Raw genomic sequence first — 19149 nt, 5'->3', positions numbered from 1 at the left:
AGGTGTCTACTTATGTCTCACAATAATTAAGCTGATTAAGTCATATTATCACTAACAAGAAGCATTAATTCCACTTGAGTGCACGCAGCAAACAGAGTCAGTGACATTTGCACCACTTAGACTGAAAATGCATTACAGGCAGACTGGGGAGGCAAAAGCTTCACTTAGCCCAGGCCTGTTTCCTCTGTGGAGGAGTTGGCAACTGATGTTTTCAGAGCAGTAAAAAAATAGAAAAGGTGCACAGGAGCAGAGAAAATCAGCATGTGACAATCATGCAGACCATTTTTCAGTGTGGCAGAGGCTAAATTATTATGACAAAAGCTAAAGGATATTTATTTCTACAAAACATCTGCTGAGATCAAAAAAGGAGGAGGGGATCCAGCCAGGAACAGCAGGCTGTTCTGGAGGGTCAATCCAGGGAGATATTTAAGACACTGAGGCAATTTGAAAAGAAATCAGGATGGACCTTGACCCAGTCTGGGCTAAGTTAAGGTGTGTTTGGTCCAGCATCATCTTCAAGTGAGAAGAGAAGAGAACAAAGTCTTAGCATCTTTGGAGACTGTAATTAACCACTGAGCGCCACAGAGTTCACTGTTAATTAACCACTGAGCACCACAGACTTTGGGCTGGCTCCAGAACCCTCCGAGGTCAATGCGCAGACTCCCACTGGTCCCCATGGATTTTCGCTCTGTCCTGCCGATACAGACCCCTCTGGGGACCCGAGACTGCCGGTGTTGATGGCTCTACCCAGCCTAACCTGGCTGCATGCAGAGCTCTGTGTCCCTGCTAGGGTCTCCTGGGGGCTTCACTCGCTGCTGCTTGATTCCATGCGTGGCAGAGCAGAGCTGAGCACCAGCCCCTCTGGGTCTTTCTCTCTGGCCTCTTTTCTTTCTAGCTCTGGATTCATTTTGTCTCTCTTGTATACACTTTCAAGTCATTTCAGAGATGTAAGTAATGTTTCCATCCAAAGAGTCTATTCAGCAATAGCAAGAGCACAAACCCCCCCTATTTGTGCTGGTGCCCAGAAGCACTATGTGCCTGTCTAGCATGGCCTGCAGCATTTTGCAACCAACTGCACCACATGGCAGCTTTCCCGCTGTTGTAGAGGCAGATCTCAAGCTGACTGTCAGGTCCCTGAAAGCCAGATTTGCCTCTGGATCTCAGAGAGAGCTGGAATGTATGAGAGGGGCATATAGAGAGCTTTCTGTTGAGTATGTCTGCAAGGCGGCTCTCATGCCCAGTGCATTATCAGACTGCAGAAACCAGCTAATGCTCATGAACTGTGCACGAGTGTAAGCACAGTGAGAGTTGTAAAAATAACTGGTTGTAGGGCAAGACCTTGCATTTTTAATAACACCCTGTCCCTGTGGGACATCTTCAAAGGAGATCTCATCTATTAGATGGACAATTCTGACCAGGCACGCCCTTTGAAGAAGGGGTAGTAATGTGGATGAAGTAGGTTTAAGTAGATGCTCTCTCCCCTAAAGCAAGTCCCTTTTATCAATATGTTGATCGAGGAGAAAGATTGAAACTGAGCTCTTGTCAGTGCAGGATTTTCTTCAACTAAGCAAAAGGAGATCCTTAGGGAATGTGGGGTGTTGGGGCCTGGGCTGGGCCCTGTGTTGACCCTCAAATCCCTTTTGGAAGAGGCCTGACCTGAATGTGCAAACCTGGGCATCAGCAAGAATTGCAGACGTGTGTGTGTATATCTCATCTCCTGGACTGAGGATGGGCAGGAGTAATGGAGAGGAGAAGGAGGCAATTTACTGGGCATCACTTGAGCTTTAGTAATTGGGGTTAAAAAATGCCAAGAAAATACTCTGGAGAGTGACAGGCTCATGGGGAGGTGGCAAAAGCTGGCCATGTGATTGCTCAACCCCATGAATTTCCAAAGACAGGGATGTAAAGTGTCACTTTCAAATACTTATGATTTTGGGAATCAATTTTGAGATCAATTTCCCTTCAGAAAGCCACACCTGGGAATCTGCTACAAAGCACCAGCTCTGTGGGTTCATTTAGATCCTGGATACCCTGAAGTACATGTACTGGGTGCTTTTTTTGTGTGAGCTAAAACACAGCTAACAGCTTGGCCCTGCTGCAGAGGGGCTGTGGCTGAGCCCCTGGCTGTAGTCCTCCCCTAATGCCTGACCAGCACCACCTAAAAATGGCAGGGAGGGTATTGCCAGAGCTAATCTGGGAGAGGGAGATGTTTGCTGCCCGGCAAGGAATCAGATTCATTTAGTACATTTATTACTTCTTGAGGCTGTTATTCATTTTATTGTATCACTTTACATAATTCTCTTGTTCTTTTGAAGGAGTGAAACAGGCTAATGCTCTCAGGCAGTGGCTGTTTGGGGTTTTTTACCCTTAACACCCTGTAGAGACCATTGAAGAATGCGCTCGGCAGCATAAAATCCTTCACCCTACCATCTAATTGGGACAGGGAATATTTCAGCTACTCACAGTCAGGCAGATGTGAGCTGGGACTGAAGTCACCAGAAGCAGCCAGGTCCCTTTCACAGCCAAAGCACTGTCCTCCTGGGTCCCTGACTCCCACGGGGCCCCTTGGAGTGATCCCTGCCCCCCGCTTCCACTAAAGAGCACATTACCCACTTGTAAACAAGGACATTTCTGGGTTAATCCCAAAAGCCACATTGCAGCCTCCTCAATCCAGTCACTAAGCAAGCAGAGGGTAAGAGAAGGACCACCACTGCATGGCCATCTCAGGACATCATCCAAAGGCAAACCACTTCCCACATCAAGCCAAGAGTCATCCCACCAGCAGATACAGGCTTGCCTAGTCGCAGGCAGCTGGTCCCTACACCTGCTATGCATCCAGGTTATCTCTGTGACTCCCGAGGCAAGCTGGTGGGTGGTGAGCATCCAGGGGAAAGCTTAAATGAACCATAGAAAGCAATGCACAGTAACACCAATAATCCATTACTGGCAGATCCAGCCCCTCTCCCCAGCAGTTCAAAGCCCTTTATGCCCATGTCAAATCCCTGCAGTCTCTGCCCAAGCTGGAGCATGGAGCTGTGTGACATCTGCAGCACACGGCTCCTCCTGGCCATGACCACAAAGTGCTCCTGAGGCCAAGGAAGGAGGGAAAGGGACCTTAAGCCCCCAGCATCCAGGTGAAGTGAATAAAATGAGCTCTCCTGGGCTTCTCCAGCAACTAAGGAGGCCAGAGGGTCTCCTGCAGCCGAGAGCTCTGCTCCAAGAGCGAAGCAGCAATTCCTGCTGTCACGTGCAGCTCAGGGACAGCCAGGAGCCAGGGTGAGCTATTAAAATACAATTTATTGGTACAAATCAGACATCGTGAAACAAACCTGGTTTAGAGGGAGCTGTCATGTTCTGCACAGATGGATTGGAAATGAACTGTCCCGTGACAGGAGCGATTGGCAACGGTGGCAGACAGACCGGGTGGACAGGTGTAGGGTGAGCAGGGAAGGGGAGAGACTGTTCTGGGGCTGGAATCCTGCCCTTGAGGGCTCCTGACAGCCAGCTAAAAGTCCTCAAAGAGAAGCAGGGCACAGTGGGAGATGTCTGTCCTATGCAGGTGGGGCCCCCAGTGCTGGGGTTCCCAGGTGTTCAGGACCTGGGGAAAACAGAGATCTGGGTGAGGGCACGGAGAGGAAGGAAGAGGACGGTCACCTGTGCTGGGGGCCCTCCTACGGATGGAAACTGTCTTTGGATCAGGTGATGTTGCCTTGGGCTAAAGAGTTACCCAGCAGGGCCTCACCTTGTGCATCTCTCAGCTGCTTAAGCTAACAGCTCTTCTGGCCATCCCATCTGTGTGTGCTCCAGCCCATGCTGCTCCTGGAGCAAAGTCTGGCTGTGTCCTGGCCTTTGGGTCTCCAGCCCTGAGGGTGTTGGGTCAGGGTTTGAAGGGAAGAACCCATAATGGCTGGGTTTTGCACTTGATCCCCAGAGAAGACAGACACCAACGGCTGCTCTGGACATGCAACACTGGATCTCAGGGACAGAGCAATGGTCACTGCCCCAGTAGATCAGGCTTAACTGAACCAGGCTTTGTCTGCGTACATTTTCCATGCCTACTGGGACAGAAATACAGGCATGCAGATCAGTACATTCACACAGCCAGACAAGACAAATAAGTGACAATGTTTACAGAGATGGATGGTCCCTAAAGGGACATGGGAATGGGTAAACTCAAGGCAGATTTGCTTAAATCTGGTCGTATGGACCCCAAACAGCACCTGCTGCCAACACAGCTCTGTGGAATGAAATGGGAGAAATGCCCATCCCCCCTCCCCCTGCCCATCCTCATCACTTTTCAGTCTCTTGCTCCTTAAATCCTTTCCCCACACTCTGGTGAGCCAATATCCCAGCAGCCCCACAAAGTCCTGAGTGGTCTATACATGGAGTTGTGTGCTGCGGGTGGACCCAGCAGCTGAAATAATGCAGGTGATTGCCAGGGCCTTGGGCAGAGCCATCCAGGCCTAGCACTGGTCACTATTTCAGGTCGTTGTTGATAACCACACTGTCATGCATGTCACAGTAAGTTGTCATCTTCTTCCTCTTGCCAAAGGTGGAGAAGCTGTTCTTGTTCTCCCTGCCCAGGAAAAGGGGCCCGTCTTTGCTGGAAAGCAGAGTAGGGGTGCCGGGGATGTAGACATTGTGCTGATAATCCAGGGCTGGGATGTGACCTGGGTACAAGGGGCTGTATTGGGGTGTCCAGATGCTGTTGGTGCCTGCTGAAGCCTTCTGAAACTCTGGAGGAAAGATGAGTGCGAGACTGGCTCAGGGGAGGTCACATCCATAGCTCAGTGGAACAATCACATCCATGTCCCAGGGTGCAAGCCCGTGGCTATGTGTCACCAACCTCCCTTCTGGAGCCTGGACACCTCTTCCACCCCACAAAACTCTACCACTGCTAGGAACAGGGATGTGTCCCCCCAACTGCACCTCAACCAAGCTACAAGAGGGTCTGGTCTTCCCAGCCCCAGCACCTCAATACTAACCAGAGACAGGGGTCACCAGCGTGCACAGCCTCTCGTGCTCCTTCTGGAGGGCTCTGCGGATTTCCCCCACGTCCTCCAGGCTCTGGGAGCTAAAGAGAAGAGATTGGTTCAAAGCTGCATCAGAGATAACTTCCCCATCCCCACATCCCCCTTCCACCCGCTCCCTCTGTTCCTGCAGTGTCGGATTTGGTACCTTTTCAGGGCAGGTTGCTGCATACTTGGAGGCAGCCAGTCCATGTTGGGCTGCTTGATCTGAAAAACACAGGGAAGGGCAAGGCTGGTTATGGGGACCCTCTGTAATCAGCCCTGGGACCCTCTGTTCATCAACCCAGCGCTGCCAGCACCAGGCTTCAGTAGTCAGGGATGCAGGACTCCATCTCCTCCTTTGTGGAGAAGCAAGTAGCACATTCCCATTTTAGGGAAACTGAGGCAGTGTTGAACCAGCTTGTTCCCTTCTGGACCTTCCCCACCCTCCTGAGACATTGGGGTTGTCTGGGGCTTGCTCTCTGTCTCTGGGAGTTCAATTGTCAAGGTTTGTCCTTCTGGGGAGAGAGAGAGGCTTTTCTTATTTCTGTTAATTTTAAAAAGCCTTTTTTGCAGGTGGGATGGTGGCTTAGCCCAGGTCTCAGGCACCAAAAGGTAAGAGGTGTGGAAATTGGCTGCATACCCGCTGTCCCAGGGGGGTTGTAAACAACTAGGGAAAAGCCCATTAACGTATTAGAGAAGTGAGTCCAGTTGTGCAAGGAGACGTGCGAGGAGAGCCTCTTGGCAGTGAGTCTTGGGCTCTCCTTGGAAGGGCTGTTTTATTAAAAGTCAAACGTAAGTGGATTAGACGCCTCATCACTCTCCATCCTTGTAATCGCGTTTCGGAAAGAGCCTTTCATTGGGAAAATTAGACATTCCTCATTTCAATACCTAACAAATGTTGACATCAAAATCCCGCCCTGAAGACCCCACTCCCTCCCTGCTGGGGCAGCTCAGTGGCAGCCCAGCAGCCAGAACGGGGGACATGAGTGATGGCAGAGGGGCCAGGGCCAGCCCCGGATGTGGCAGCGGGACACTGCGGACCGCCGCCGGCATGGGGGAAGCAGAGGGGCAGCGACGCTTGGGCTGTCCCAGCATGAATTGCTCACCCACATGAAGGAGATGCCGCCTCCGCCATTCTACCTCCCCCACGGCACTGGAGCAGCTCCGTTGCCTCTAACGGGTGCAAAAGGCATCGGAACGGGATTTCCTCTCACTTCAGCCGAGTCTGCCGTCCCCCAGTAATTAGACCTCAGTGGGGAGATTCCCACTGCCTGATGACTCCTAATTTCCACACTGATCAAAGGCGCTGGTTATTCTCTGGGAAAAGCTGTGCCTGGTTTCTCTCACAGCAGAGGCTGAAGGAGGGGGTGGGGGGGACCTGTGGAGCACTGGTAAGCACCACCAGGCATGGAGTTACCTGCTTGGAGACCTGGAGATGCTGGCCTGGCCGGGACTGCTTCCTAGAGTCCTTCTCGTTGTTCCAGGGGGGGCTGCAGGGTTTGAGGAACATGAAGTCACTCTGGGCAGACTCAGGACCAAGGCAGACCTTGTAGCAGTAGCCTGGGGGGCCACCCCCGGGCACATCGAGGCAGGTGGCAGCCGTGGTCCCTGCAGGGGGCTGCGCTGTCAGGTTGGATGTCTTCAGGCTCTCAGGGGAGGGTCTGGAGCCAGGGCAGCAGTGGCAGCGGGGTGGTGAGCAGCCATCACCTCGGCACGAGCGCCGCTCTCCACGGCACCGAATGGCTGTGAGGATGAGGATGGCGAGGAGGAAAGTGAAGGAGATGGAGCCCAGGGAGACAAGGAGGTAGACAGTGAGTGGGGAGGATGAAGAGTCCTCTGGGGGGAGGCTGAACTCGCTGAAGTCAGAGAGAGTCTGAGGCATCGTCTCCACCACTGAAAGCAGGAGGGACACGGTGGCTGAGAGGGCTGGCTGCCCACCGTCACGCACCTGCACCACCAGCCGCTGCCGGGTTGCATCCTGCTCCAGAAAGGAGCGAAGGGTGCGCAGCTCACCCGTGTCTGGTGCTATACTGAAGAGGGTGAAGTCAGTGGCCTGGAGGAGCTGGTAGGAGAGGCGAGAGTTCAGCCCCGTGTCTGCATCCACAGCCGACACCGTGCCCACAAGGTAGCCAGGCCCGGCTGATCGCGGCACCAGCTCGGTGGCCACAGAGCCGTTGCGTGGCATGGGGGAAACGATGACTGGAGCATTGTCATTCTGGTCCAGTACGAAGATGTGGACAGTGACATTGGCGCTGAGAGGGGGGAAACCCGCATCCTGTGCTTGCACCTGAATCTGGAAACTGCGGATCTGCTCGTAGTCGAGGGACCGCAGGGCATACATGTGCCCGCTGTCTGAGTTGATGGACACGTAGGTGCCCACAGGCATGCCATGGATGTGCCCGTCGGCAATGGAGTAGGATAGGTAAGCGTTTTGTTGGCAATCGGGGTCCAACGCGCTGACGGAGCAGATGGAGGCACCTGGTGCGTTGTTCTCCATCACGTAGACGCTGTAGGAGGGCTGGAGGAAGCGTGGGGCATTGTCGTTGACATCAGACACTGGGACGGTGAGGGTGCTGAGGGTCAGCAGGGCAGGGGACCCCATGTCCCGTGCGGTGATGCTTATGTTGTACTCAGGCACAACCTCCCGGTCCAGCGCCTGCGTGGTGACCAGCGTGTAGTAGTTGCGGAAGGAAGAGCGGAGCTCAAAGGGTATGTCGGGGCTGACCTCACAGCTCACACGCCCGTTATCCCCAGAGTCCCGGTCCAGAACGCTGATGACAGCAATGACAGTGCCTGGCGGGGCATCCTCCAGCACGGGCGTGGACACAGAGGTGAGGGTCACCTCTGGCGCATTGTCGTTCACGTCAAGGAGGTGCACGAGCACCCGGCAGTGCACGGCCACAGCTGAGGGTCCACGGTCTTTGGCTTGCACGTAGAGCTCGTGCAGGCTTGCCCGCTCGTAGTCCAGAGGGCCCTTCAGCAGCACCTGCCCACTCCGGGGCTCTACGTGGAAGAGCTCCCGGACGCGCGGCGGCGCGTGCCCGCTGAAGGAGTACTCGATCTCCCCGTTGGGGCCCTCATCCAGGTCAGTGGCGTTGAGCTGGATGACCAGGGTGCCGGCAGGGGCATCCTCAGGAAGGCTCACGCCGTACGAGGGCTGGTCAAAGACAGGCACGTTGTCATTTGCATCCAGCACCGTGACGAGGATGTGAGCTGTGCCCGAGCGCTCGGGGACACCGCCGTCAAGAGCGGTGAGCAGCACCCGGTGCGCGCGTTGCTGCTCACGGTCAAGGGCACGCTCCAGCACCAGCTCCGCAAACTTGCTGGCGTCACTGCGCGTCTGAACCTCGAGCGAAAAGAAACCGTTGGGGCTGAGGCGGTAGGTGTGCACCGAGTTGGTACCCACGTCAGGATCCTGGGCGCTCTCCAGCGGGAAGCGGGCACCGAGCACAGCGGACTCGGCCACCTCCAGCACATACTCTTGCCAGGGGAAGGTGGGTGCGTGGTCGTTGATGTCCAGCACCTCCACCTCGACGCGGTAGAGCTCCAGTGGGCTCTCGACGAGGAGCTGCAGGTGGAGCAAGCAAGTCCCCCCCGCCTCGCACACCTCCTCCCGGTCAATCCGCTCGTTCACGAAGAGGATCCCGTTCTCCAGGTTCACCTCCAGGTGCTGCCTGGCCCCGGCCCGTGACACGATGCGGAACCGCCGCGCTGACAGGGTGGACACATCCAGCCCCAGGTCCTCGCCCAGGTTGGCCACGAAGGCTCCGTGCTCCAGCTCCTCCGGCACGGCGTAGCGCAGCTGCCCGCTCGCCAGGCGCGATGCCGGGGACCCGGCCAGCAGGAGGAAGAGTAGAGAGCGGAGGAAGAGCTGCCCCCGCCCGGAGCCTGCCCCGGCCCCCATGGCCCCGCAGCCCTCCCGGGGACGCGGGGTCCCACTCGCGCCGCCGCGTCCTCCCTCGCCTTTGCTCGCCCCTTGCACTTTCGAAGAGTTTCAGGCTCCCGGGGGCGGCGGCGGAGGGCCCTGCCCGGGGCTGGGGGGGACAAGCCGCGACCACCGGCGGTCGCTTAACCCTTTCCCTGCTGGTCTCGGGGAGGGGAGGCACCCGGGCCCGCAGAATCGGTCTACCGGAGCCGGACGCACCTGGGGAGGGGGCTAGCCCCGGGGACGTCCCGTCAACGGCGGTGGGAGCTCCAGCGATACCGATCGCTGCCCGGGGCACCGGTATTACCCCGCAGATGCTGCGCTCGTCCCCGCGGTAGATTAAGAGGAGCCCGAATCGCAGCGGCTGCCAAATCCTCCCGCCGCGGCCCCCGCCGTGTCGGTCCTAACCTTTACCAGATGGTTAAGCCCCTCCAGACTTGATTACATTTCCCTGCACACCGTTTTCCTTGTAATGCGGAGTTTTTAATTACCGGAGCAGGGGGGATTACAGCCCTGGATAAAGCTGAGCCCATCCGCGCGGAGGCACAGAGAGATCCCCCCCCTCCTTCCCCGCTCCCACCCCCGACACCCCATCTACCCACAGCCCCGCGCCCTAATCCCGGTTCCCCACCGGGGACCCCAGCGCCAGCCCCCTCGGGCTCTCGGGGCACGATCCCGCCGGAGACCCGAGGACCTGCCCCCCCCCTCGCCTCCCGCCGTTGGCTCCCCCCGCGGGCACAAACTTTCCGCCCCCCGCGGAAGGCGAGGGGGAAGGCGGGCGCGGACCGAACCTCGGGTGCCCCACCGGCCCCCGGAGGGCGACAGACGGAGCCCGCTGCGACCCCTCCCCTCCGCTCCCCGCCCCGGTACCGATCACGGTCCCTCCGCTGGCCGATCCGTTCTCCCCGCGGTCTCCAGCCGCCGCCGCGCCCGGGCAGCTCCGCGCGTCGCCTCCCGCCGGCCCCGTCCCCGGGGGCGCTCGGTAACGGGACGGGGCGGCCGCCCCCCCGCCCCGCGGCGGTTTAGGGCGCGGATAATCCCCTAACGATCTAGTTAAGGGCTCGGCGGGGCTCGGAGCGGCTTTAGCCGTGCAGTGATATTTCACCGCCTTTGTCTCTGTCTCCCGGTCCCCGGTGGGGAGGGAACCGCCGGCCCCAACCGTCCCCCCCCGCTCCCCACGGGGACCCGCGTGGGAGCCAGGATCCAGGAGCGACCGGGAGACCGGAGGAAGGAGGAGGCGGCGGGGCTGGAGGAGTTTGTCGGGCTGGGAAAAGGGGATTTGGTCCCTGGGAGGGCAGCGGGACACACGCGGGACGCGGCGCGCTCGTGGGGCCGCCTGTCAGCGAGAGGCGCGGGCAGGGGCGGGGTGGAGCGGGTGGAAGGAGGGAAGCGGCGGGGTCACGCGTGGGCTCGGGCCGCTCACGAGTGGCATCGGGACGGTCCCCGGTAAGTGAAGCCCAGGCTTGTGCGGGAAGCGCCGATCACGGCCCCCGCACCAGCTCCCACGCCAGGCCACCCTTGGCGTCGTCGTTGTCACCCCCCCGCCACGACCTGTTTCTTTCTCATCCCACGATCCTCCCCCCGCCCCCCCGCAATCCCCGATCTGCCCCCCCCTCCCCGCCCTGCATCACCGCCCCGGGCAGGGCTGGGACCCCGGAGGCAGGACGCCTGGGGTAGGGCTGCTCCGGGACCCCCCCGAGGGCTGCTCAGGCCAGAGGAGGATTTGCGGGGGGGACACTGGACACGGCGATTTTGGGGGGTCTCATTTCTCTCCCTCCCTCCAGACCTTCCTCGTCTCCGACCAAGTGCGTTCCGGGAAATCCTCGGAGCGACTCTCGCCCTTTTGTTTGATTCAGATGAAAATATTCATTTCCCACCCCAAGGGTGCAACCTGCTCCCAGCAGGATCCGTGCCCCCCCCGGCCCCCCTGCACGGTCCTGCCTGCCCTCTTCCGGCTCTGCTCGGCGATGCTCCCCCCCGGCAGCTCTCCATCGCCACTTCCTTGGGGGGGGATCCGTGTGTGCCGTCTCCCCCCTCCTTGCTTCCCTCCCCTAAAGGCGGTCATGGGATAGTCCCATCCTGTTCCTTTTCCTCACCTCCCCAAACCTTGAGCTCCTTTCCTGCCTTCCCCAGCCCCCACGATTCCAGGCAACCAAGGTCAAAAGAGGGGGGCTTGAGAGGGGGCACAAGCTTGTTGTGAGGATCCTTCTCCTGAAGGAAATGGCACAGGCTGGGGGTGGCCAGGATGGGGGATCCAAAAAAGAGCCTTGTTTGGGGGAGCATAGCAAAGGAGGGTGAAGAGCAGGATAGGGGAGATGGCATGGGGACAGTCCAGTGCCCCAGCTAACACCCCACTTCACGTCTTGCAGATTTTAAGCCCTCTTGTGATGCAGGGGAGTGTTCAGCTGCCAGCCCTGTTCTCTCAGGGTAAGGAATCAGGACACAGGTAGAAGCTTGTTTTTCGAAGACGCTGGAAGCTAGAAGAGGGGGGTGGTCTCTGAGGTGTCTTGGCACAGGCGGGCGGGTGGCCGGTTGCCGCAGGTCAGCGCTGATGTGCCTTGGCAAGGCCAGCCGGAGAGATCAGGGTGGGATGTAGCAGGAGATGCCGCAGGTTGAGCCGCATTGGAAAAACCACACAGAGAGCAAAGGGTTGGAGAACCTCATCACCCAGCTGCCTGCAGGCAGCAAACCTTGTCCAGCCACCACCGTCACTCCATTTTCCTGTCCGTTGTGTTCTGGGGCAGCAGAAGGGTCTGCCAGAAAAGCTGTCCCTGCCAGAGCACAGATCCCTTCCCCCAGCTCCCCAAGGCGCCCGTCTGCCCAGCCGTGCATGTGGGTTTGCTGCTCCCTTCTTGCTCGAAGTGAGAGCATTTATAGTTTGCAGTGCCCAAGAGGGCAACCACAGTGGGGGGGGGGCTTCTGACTGAGGCTGAGAGCAGCCCTGGCCCCGTGGCTGGTAAGTCACTCCCCAGGTTGCTTGTGCAGGGTCAGGCGCTGGGGGCTCGGTCTTTGAAGCCACAAAGCGCTGTGCAGCAGGATGCCCTGATCAGTGCTTCTTCCCCTCTGAAGCTTTGGCTCCCTGCCTTCCCTCGGGAGGAAAAACCAGTGCCCTGAAGGGGATGTTGGCCGTCTTGGTGTGTTTACAAGGGCTGGTGGAGCACTCTGCCTGCCCCTGGGTGCTGGGATGCAAAACAAAACCTACACAATCTCTTTTCAAAAGCACACATGGGCAGGGTGAGAAGCTGCGAGCACGAGCTGGAGAAGGGAAATTCTTATTAAGTATTAGGGAAAAAATCTGGGTGGTAAAACACTGGCACAGGGACCAGACTGGGGCAGGAATTGCCATCCTTGGAGATCCTCCTGAGGAACCCGATCTACCAGCCCTGCTCTGAGCAGGGGTGCACCAGGGACCTCCAGGGGTCCTGACTGATCAAAACCATTGCGGAGTTCAGAAAGCCCCGATCTGTAGCAACCCACACTGAGCAGAGGTGACGTGGTCACCGAGGCGAGGGAGAGCGCTGCCCAGAGAGCCTTGATTTCAAGAGAGCGTAAGTCCTGGGTTTGTCAAGGAGGCATTTTTCACAGATGCCTTGCCCAGAGGTGGGGTATGGAGCAATGAAGGATGGTATGGCTCCATTCCCGCTGGAAGTCCTAGTCCACGGGCTCCGTCCTGCAAGGTGCTTGAGGTGCTCAGCAGCCTCATACTCCCTGGCAGTGGTGCAGGTGGACCTTTTGCACCAGGCAGGTTTAGACCCAGGTGTGGGTAAAGTTTTCCTGAAGTTCCATGTGGTTTGTAGGTGAGAAGATGTAGCTGAGGTGACCAACTCAAAGGCCATTACTGGTAAAGTGCACTGGATTCTCTTGGCCAGCAACACATAGGAACAAACCCCCAAGCCCTCTGCCTGGGACAGATGGAGGCTGAGACACAGGCTGAGCTGTGAGCAGACCCTCTGTCATCTACTTTTGAGCATTTTCAGGACTCGGAGTGGGGGCAGTCCCACACAGCTTCTGGGTGAGCCAGTTCTGGATCCCTGTAGGACACAGACTTCACTGGCAGCTCAGGAAGCCAAAGTCTCTGCTCCTGCTTCAGAGCAGGGGATTATCTTGCAAGACCAAGCCTGCAAAGGGAGCTGCTTTCATGGCTGGTGTCTTGTTCCTCTTGAAGAGACCTTGGACTCAAATCAGATGGCGGCCTGTGTCCCTCCTGAGAGCTGGGACTCATACTGCCCTGGGGCTCCACAGAGAGATACAGGATGGTCCCTCTTAGAGCCTCTCCTCTAAAATGTCCTGTGGGAATGTCTCTTCTCCTCTGGGAAAGACTGAGAAGGAAGGAGGGGTCAGTAAGCAGGAAAGTAAGAGTGGGCAATGGTGTGATACCTGTATGGGGGGAGAGCAGAGGCTTTCTGAGAGAGGAGGTAACACCTCCCCTCTGCCAGGCACCAGAGTGACTGCTCTGGGAATACTGTGCACAGCACCTGCACCCAAAGTTTTGAAAGAAAATTAAAAAACTGATTTAAGGATTGGAAAAATACCTTGCAGGGAGAAGTGTAAGTGAAACTGCCTGATCTCTGTGCAAAAAGAAGCAAGAAGAGGTTTGATGGGAGGAAAAGCTGGGGGTGACTGGCCAGTTAAAGGCATGCAGACCCATGACTGGAGCCAGACAGCTTCACGCATTGGGGATCGAGCTGTCAGAACTGTTGATGGTGTCTATGACTCTTGGTGACTGCAGATCTATGTGGAACAGAAGATGTGGGTTCATTAAGCCCAAGTTCCCCAGTGTATCTTGATGAAATGGGAAGACTGGCCCCAGGGAGAGGGGTTCTGACTGACCTCACCTCCTCCAGCAGAGAAACCACTGCCGCTCTCCCCTCCATCTTGTGATCCTACAAGAAATTAATCTGCTCAGTCCTGTGAGAAGAAGGTCCTGTAGCCACAAGAAAGTATCTTGTCAACTCCCAAAGGGCTCCAGGGAAGAGGCTATAACCCTAACATAACACTAAAAACTTCCCTTGGCCTCTCCTCTCCTCTCCTGGGGCAATGTGCTAAATAGCAGCTGGAAATGCTGGAGTTGGGACCCCAATGAGGAGGCCAAGGGGCAGGAGTTGGGGTGGACGTTTCCTTCTCCTCTCCCCACACACATGTCCTTGCATCAACATCCAAACAACAAACGGGTGCTTGCATTTCACTTTGAACTCCCAGATCCCTGGGCTAGGTTGGTGGTTTCACAAGGGAAAGGTAGAAAAAGGCACATCCTCTTCGTCCCCGTTTCTGGTTTTTAGCCATCTGCTTCTGTGAAGCCATCCTGTATCTCTCTGGGGATGCATCTCTGAAGAAGAAACTCCCATTTCTAGTCCTGAACAGATACGGGGATGTTCCCTGCTTCCCCATCCCCCCTTCACTTAATTTTGCTGTCCCCATTCCCAGGGTAGAGACCACCTCTACCCTCCCACCCTCCCCTCGCCCCTGCCAGGGACTGAGCGGCCCCCTGAGACACCCCCCAACATCCTCATCTGCTCCCAGGAGCTTTGCAGATCCTCCAGGTCTCCCTTTTCTCCCCCACCAGCCCTATTTCTTTCCTCTCTGTCTGAGAGATCAGTCATCGAGGGTGTCGACACGCGCGCACCCGACTCCCCTGGGAGGATGGGGAGCGTGAAGCTGGGGGTGGTGTTCTGCTGTGAGAAGGCAAAGCTGCCATCAGCGGGCGCTTTGATCTACAGACAATTACAGACGAGTGTAGGACCTCGCTCAGCTCAGCCAATAAATAATGGAATTTGTGTGTTGACACAGACAGATTTCCCCCAAACTGTCAGAGAAGGGGAGACAGAGAGTGAGCGAATGGGAGCCTGAGTGGCTGGAGGGAAGGGGAGAGGAGCGGGCAGGGGAAGGGACGAGGAGGGCCTGTGGGAAAACAGAGAGGGGGCAAGGGAGATAAAAAAGAACAAGTTTGGAGAGGCAATGCTGATGGGGGGAGCCGGGCAGGGAGGAGAAGGAGCCTAAGGAACACATCTTTGTAGAAGGAAAGGAAAATCAAGACAGGAACTGTGGGTGGAAAGGGGGGGGGAGTGCTGCATACACAGCAGGCTGGGAGCAGAGGGAAAAAAATAATCTGAAGGTGGAAAATAAAGAGAAGGAGGAACAAAGGCATGGCAGTGCCCCCAGGGCTCCCTGCCTGCCTGGCAGATCACACACTCTCTGAGCAGGGACCATATTCCCGCAGCCCTCCCCAGAGCGGCCCTGACCCCCCCAGGCATTAAGCCCACGAAGCCGGCAACGGGGAGGCACGTGTGAGTCAGTGAAATGGTGCCGCTGGCGCGCAGCCAACAGCAGAAATTTGCTCTGAGATCACAAGTCCCCAAAAAACCTCCTGTGGACACCCTGTCCCCACGCTCCCCCCGCTCCTCCCCATCACCCTCCCCATCTCGCCCTCCCCCTGATCCTTCTCCAGCCTGGAGCTGTTTGTTCTCTGGCTGATGATGGTTTTTTACGTTGCTTGTGACAAAGAAATATCTCCCCTTTGCTCAGAAGCCCCACCATCGAGCGCAGCAGAAATTATCCATCCTTCCAGCAACCCTCTAGCCCAACCTCGCTGCAGCAGCAGATGCGACAGGGATCAGGAGCCACCAGGGCTGTCTCCTTCCTCCCAGTTTGGAGCACTCAAGCACCGTTTGTTCCCCCTCAGCCCCATCTGTGGGATGACCTGGCTCAGCCCTGAATATTGAGCGTGTGGAGAGTGGCCCAATTTTCCAAGGTCTCCAGGCCAAGCATGACTTTGCTGTAGGTGTCCCTCGCTCCTCTCTCGGCCCTTTTTTAAAAAAATGGGTGTCCAAGTTTCCCATCCAACTCCAGATGGGAAGCAAACACCTCCCAGTCCAGGGACCCCCCCAGAAAGTCTTTACCTTTTCCTACTCCACCCTCCCATCTCTTCCTGCTCCCTTCTGCAGAAACACCAGATCCAACCAGGGGTTGGACCTTTGCTCTTGCACAGACCAGGTTCTCCCCTGGGGACTCCTCATCCCCCCACATGAGGAAAGCAGGACAGGTTACAGATAGAGCCAAGGGTTGGCTGATGGGGGTGGCACTTAGTAAACAGGGTAGCCATAGACCTGGCGGGGGGGCAGGGGGGCAGCAATACTGGCTCCAGGGTTGTGTGGGACGGTGCCACAGCAGAAGGTTGTCTGACAGAGTGTGGGGGACCCTGGAGCCTTGCAGCCTGTCCACAGCAGAACAGGGTGGTACATCCTCCGCACCGGGTCAAAGCGAAGCAGGAGGGGGGGCTTCCAGGGATATCGCCTGTGGATGTTGTTTAGCTTAATGATGGCAAATGGCAAGAACGACTGCCTAACTGGGGCAGCAGTAGCTTATGGCCTGAGCAGTGGGAGGACTAGAGCTCCTGCCAAGCTCTTAAACCTCTCTTTTGGGAGAGTGGGATGTAAAACTGGTGTAAACCGCTAAAAAGCTGGGTCTTTTTGCTAATAAAGTACTGAAGCAGGTAACGATTCAGCTGGCCAAGGCAGAGTAATGCACGGGGCCAGGCTGGGACCCCTTCCTCTCCAGAATCACCCCAGGTCCCTAATCCCAGTCATTTTACTGGGACAGTGGGAATGGTGGGCTGGATCCGGCTGCTGCTGCGCTAGTCCTGAGCAGGACCTGAAGAAAGGGAGGAGAGGGTGGGCCCAGGGTTGAGGGGGTGCCCAGCAGCCTTCCAGGTCCCTCTGAAGGAAGGAAAGGGGAAAAGCAGTGGGGTGTTGGTGCTCAGCCCCTCCACGCGGCTTCAGCCCTCCCTCCCAGGATGAAGCCGGGAAAGAAGATGGCTCAGAGAAAAGAAGTAGTGGGGGCAAGATGGATTTGTGTTTTCTCTAGGGTCTGCTGTGATGCCTGAGTGCTTCTCCGAACACTGCCATCAATAGTTAATGGGATGGAACTGTAGTAGTCCATCTCAGGCTGGGATGGGGGGAAGGGGAGCAGGCAGGTCTGTCTTCCACCACCTCCTCAGAGCTGCGTGCTGTGAGGAACTGCTCTGTGGCCAGGGCAGAGCCTTGCACCCTCTGCTGAGAACAAGCACCAAGCTGGCTCCAGGCACCTCAAAACACTTTCACGGTGAGACCAGGCAGGATCCCCCAGCCTGGATGTGACAACCAGGAGAAACACCCCTCCTTACTCCACCAGATCCCCGTTTTAACTTGCAGAAGAGCTTCATCCCCTTTTGGCAAGAGCAAAGTGGGAATCAGCAGGCACAGAGCACCCCAGTCCTGTTTGCCGGTGGGGGGAAGCAGGAAGGAGAGCTGCAGAGCCAGGCCCTCCCTCCTTCCAATTAAAACCCCAACCCTGACTCACACGGGCACATCCAGCACCAGCAGCTTTACAATTCAGGATGGAGATGGCGAGTGCTAATCACAGAGAACCACTGCTCCAGCACGGGGGGCAGCGGGCAAAGGGTTAACACCCCACAGCAGCACTAAGCAGCAGCGGGAGCAAAGGGTTAATGCGGTGGGTGCAGGGAACGTTATCTGTCTCTTTGCTAAATATTATTTCCTCCCATGAAACCAGCTTTTCATCCTTGGCTAGAGGCAGCTCCCGCTGCTGGGAATCCAGCAGGAGCTGGTATCTGCTGCCGCACACACCAGCGCTCCCAGCAAGCGGCCGAGACAAAGAGCCGCTCCCCCGGCGAGAGCAGCCCCGGCGCTGGGACCGGGCGGCTGTGCCGAGGTGCTGGCACTGGGCCTCGAGTCTGGAGGATGCAGATGGCCTCGGGATGGAGTTTGGGTATGACAGGCTTTTTCCCAAAGAGGAATTTCGTTAATGAAAGCCGTCTTCCACCCCGCTGTACTGCCGAGGGGGTTCCTCCCCATCTTCCAGGGACCGAGAGCAGCAGGCAGACGGGCAGGGCACTGGGACAGGCTGGGGCAGGCTCCAGTCCGGTGCTGGGGAGGTCGCACAACCCCAGCCAACTCCCCGGGAAGGTTTTTTGGGGGCTGCCCATTTCACACCTCACCCCTTGGGTGCACCAGGATGGACAAGAGCGGCAGGATACTCCCTGGGGAAACCAAGGCAGCAGCCACTGGCTCCAAAGTCACATCCTGGGGAAGAGGGAGGGTGCAGGGCAGCCTCTGCCCCTTCCCCAGAAGCACAAACCAAATTCAGGCTGCAGCGAGGGTCTGGTTGTCTGCAGAGCTGGTGGCTGGGATAAAATGGCTGCTGCTAAATCCTCTCTGAAACATCCTAAACTTTTAACGCGTATGAAACCACGGCAGCATCCCTTTCGCACCCCGGAGGGCACAAAGGCACCAACGTCTCCTCTCTCCCATTCAGCCAGAGCCACGTGCCGCAGTCTGAGCAGCGCTAGGTACGTGGCTGGAATGAAAGTCACCCCTCCAGCCCGTGTGCTCAGAGAGCGTTTGCTGAAGTCAAAGGATTGCCAAGTTAAAAGGGTCAAACCTCCAAGGACGGTTGTTATCTGACTGGCTATATATCATTTCAATAGCATCTTCAACGGGGATTATAATCTGAATTGAAGCGGAAAGACCTGAGGCAATGAAGCTGTCAGCAGTCTAAGATTAAGGAATTAAAACAGCAGCACAACATTACAGGATTTGTTCTAGATGTATTAGAAAGAGCTGGCTAAACACACTGCAGCCTTCCTCAGGTCGGAAATTTCATACGCGTGCAGAGAAGGGCAAGAGCAAGGATTCCATCAATATACATAAAAAGAGAGGAGAGCGAGACAGAGCTACGAAAACCCAGCCACGCAAACTATAAATCCTAACTGTAGACGGAAATGAGTCACACAAGGTTTGACTGAGGTAAATAAAAGCAGAAATGAAGTGGATTTAGGGGAGGGCAGAGTTGAAGATGCTGATAGCCAGTAGACAGGAGAAAAATGGCCCTTAATATACCAAGGCCGGTAAATTCTGGAACGCAGCCCAGCCTGCTCTTGGATTGCCTGATGGAAATGTAGGTCTCCAGTGCTGTCCTCCCTTACCCCTTCCCCTTCCCATGTTCTTACACCCATCTCCAGAATTACTTGAAAAAGCCAAGAATGACGGCATAGGGCAGCTGAGCCAAGAGAGAGGGGGGCACAAGCCTTGCCTTTGCCTCTGTCAAGGTCCCCAGGCAGCCACCACCAGCTCTGCACAGCTTGGGAGGCAGCAGCAGCTCTTCTCGGTGGGAGGCAGCAGCTCTCAAAACAAAGAAGGAATCAAACTCCCACCAAAG

The 19149-nt window shown here is 56.7% G+C and overlaps 1 protein-coding gene across 1 annotated transcript; it reads right to left on the bottom strand.

Moving 5' to 3' along the window:
* Window positions 1-4317: 4317 nt before the first annotated feature.
* Window positions 4318-9328, bottom strand: LOC141949664 (protocadherin-10-like). Its single transcript, XM_074883524.1, has 4 exons — window positions 6430-9328; window positions 5179-5237; window positions 4986-5074; window positions 4318-4736 (listed from the first exon to the last, which is right to left on the bottom strand). Exons 1-4 carry the CDS (start codon window positions 8914-8916, stop codon window positions 4477-4479), a joined length of 2895 nt encoding a protein of 964 aa, XP_074739625.1. The 5' UTR covers window positions 8917-9328; the 3' UTR covers window positions 4318-4476.
* Between the last annotated feature and the right edge of the window lie 9821 nt (window positions 9329-19149).

Source organism: Strix uralensis, chromosome 14 (genome assembly GCF_047716275.1).
Source record: "Strix uralensis isolate ZFMK-TIS-50842 chromosome 14, bStrUra1, whole genome shotgun sequence".
NCBI lineage: Eukaryota > Metazoa > Chordata > Aves > Strigiformes > Strigidae > Strix > Strix uralensis.
The sequence above is the reverse complement of the archived record's forward strand: the minus strand, read 5'-3'. Positions and strand labels throughout refer to the sequence as shown.

What these genes read in the sequence shown, in the direction of transcription:
- LOC141949664 (XM_074883524.1), bottom strand. Translation starts at nt 8,916, where the DNA reads ATGGGGGCCGGGGCAGGCTCCGGGCGGGGGCAGCTCTTCCTCCGCTCT. An exon ending in ATCTCCAGGTCTCCAAGCAG is followed by an intron (nt 5,238 to 6,429) that starts GTAACTCCATGC and finishes TGTGTTTTTCAG; the next exon opens with ATCAAGCAGCCCAACATGGA. An exon ending in CAGCAACCTGCCCTGAAAAG is followed by an intron (nt 5,075 to 5,178) that starts GTACCAAATCCG and finishes TCTTCTCTTTAG; the next exon opens with CTCCCAGAGCCTGGAGGACG.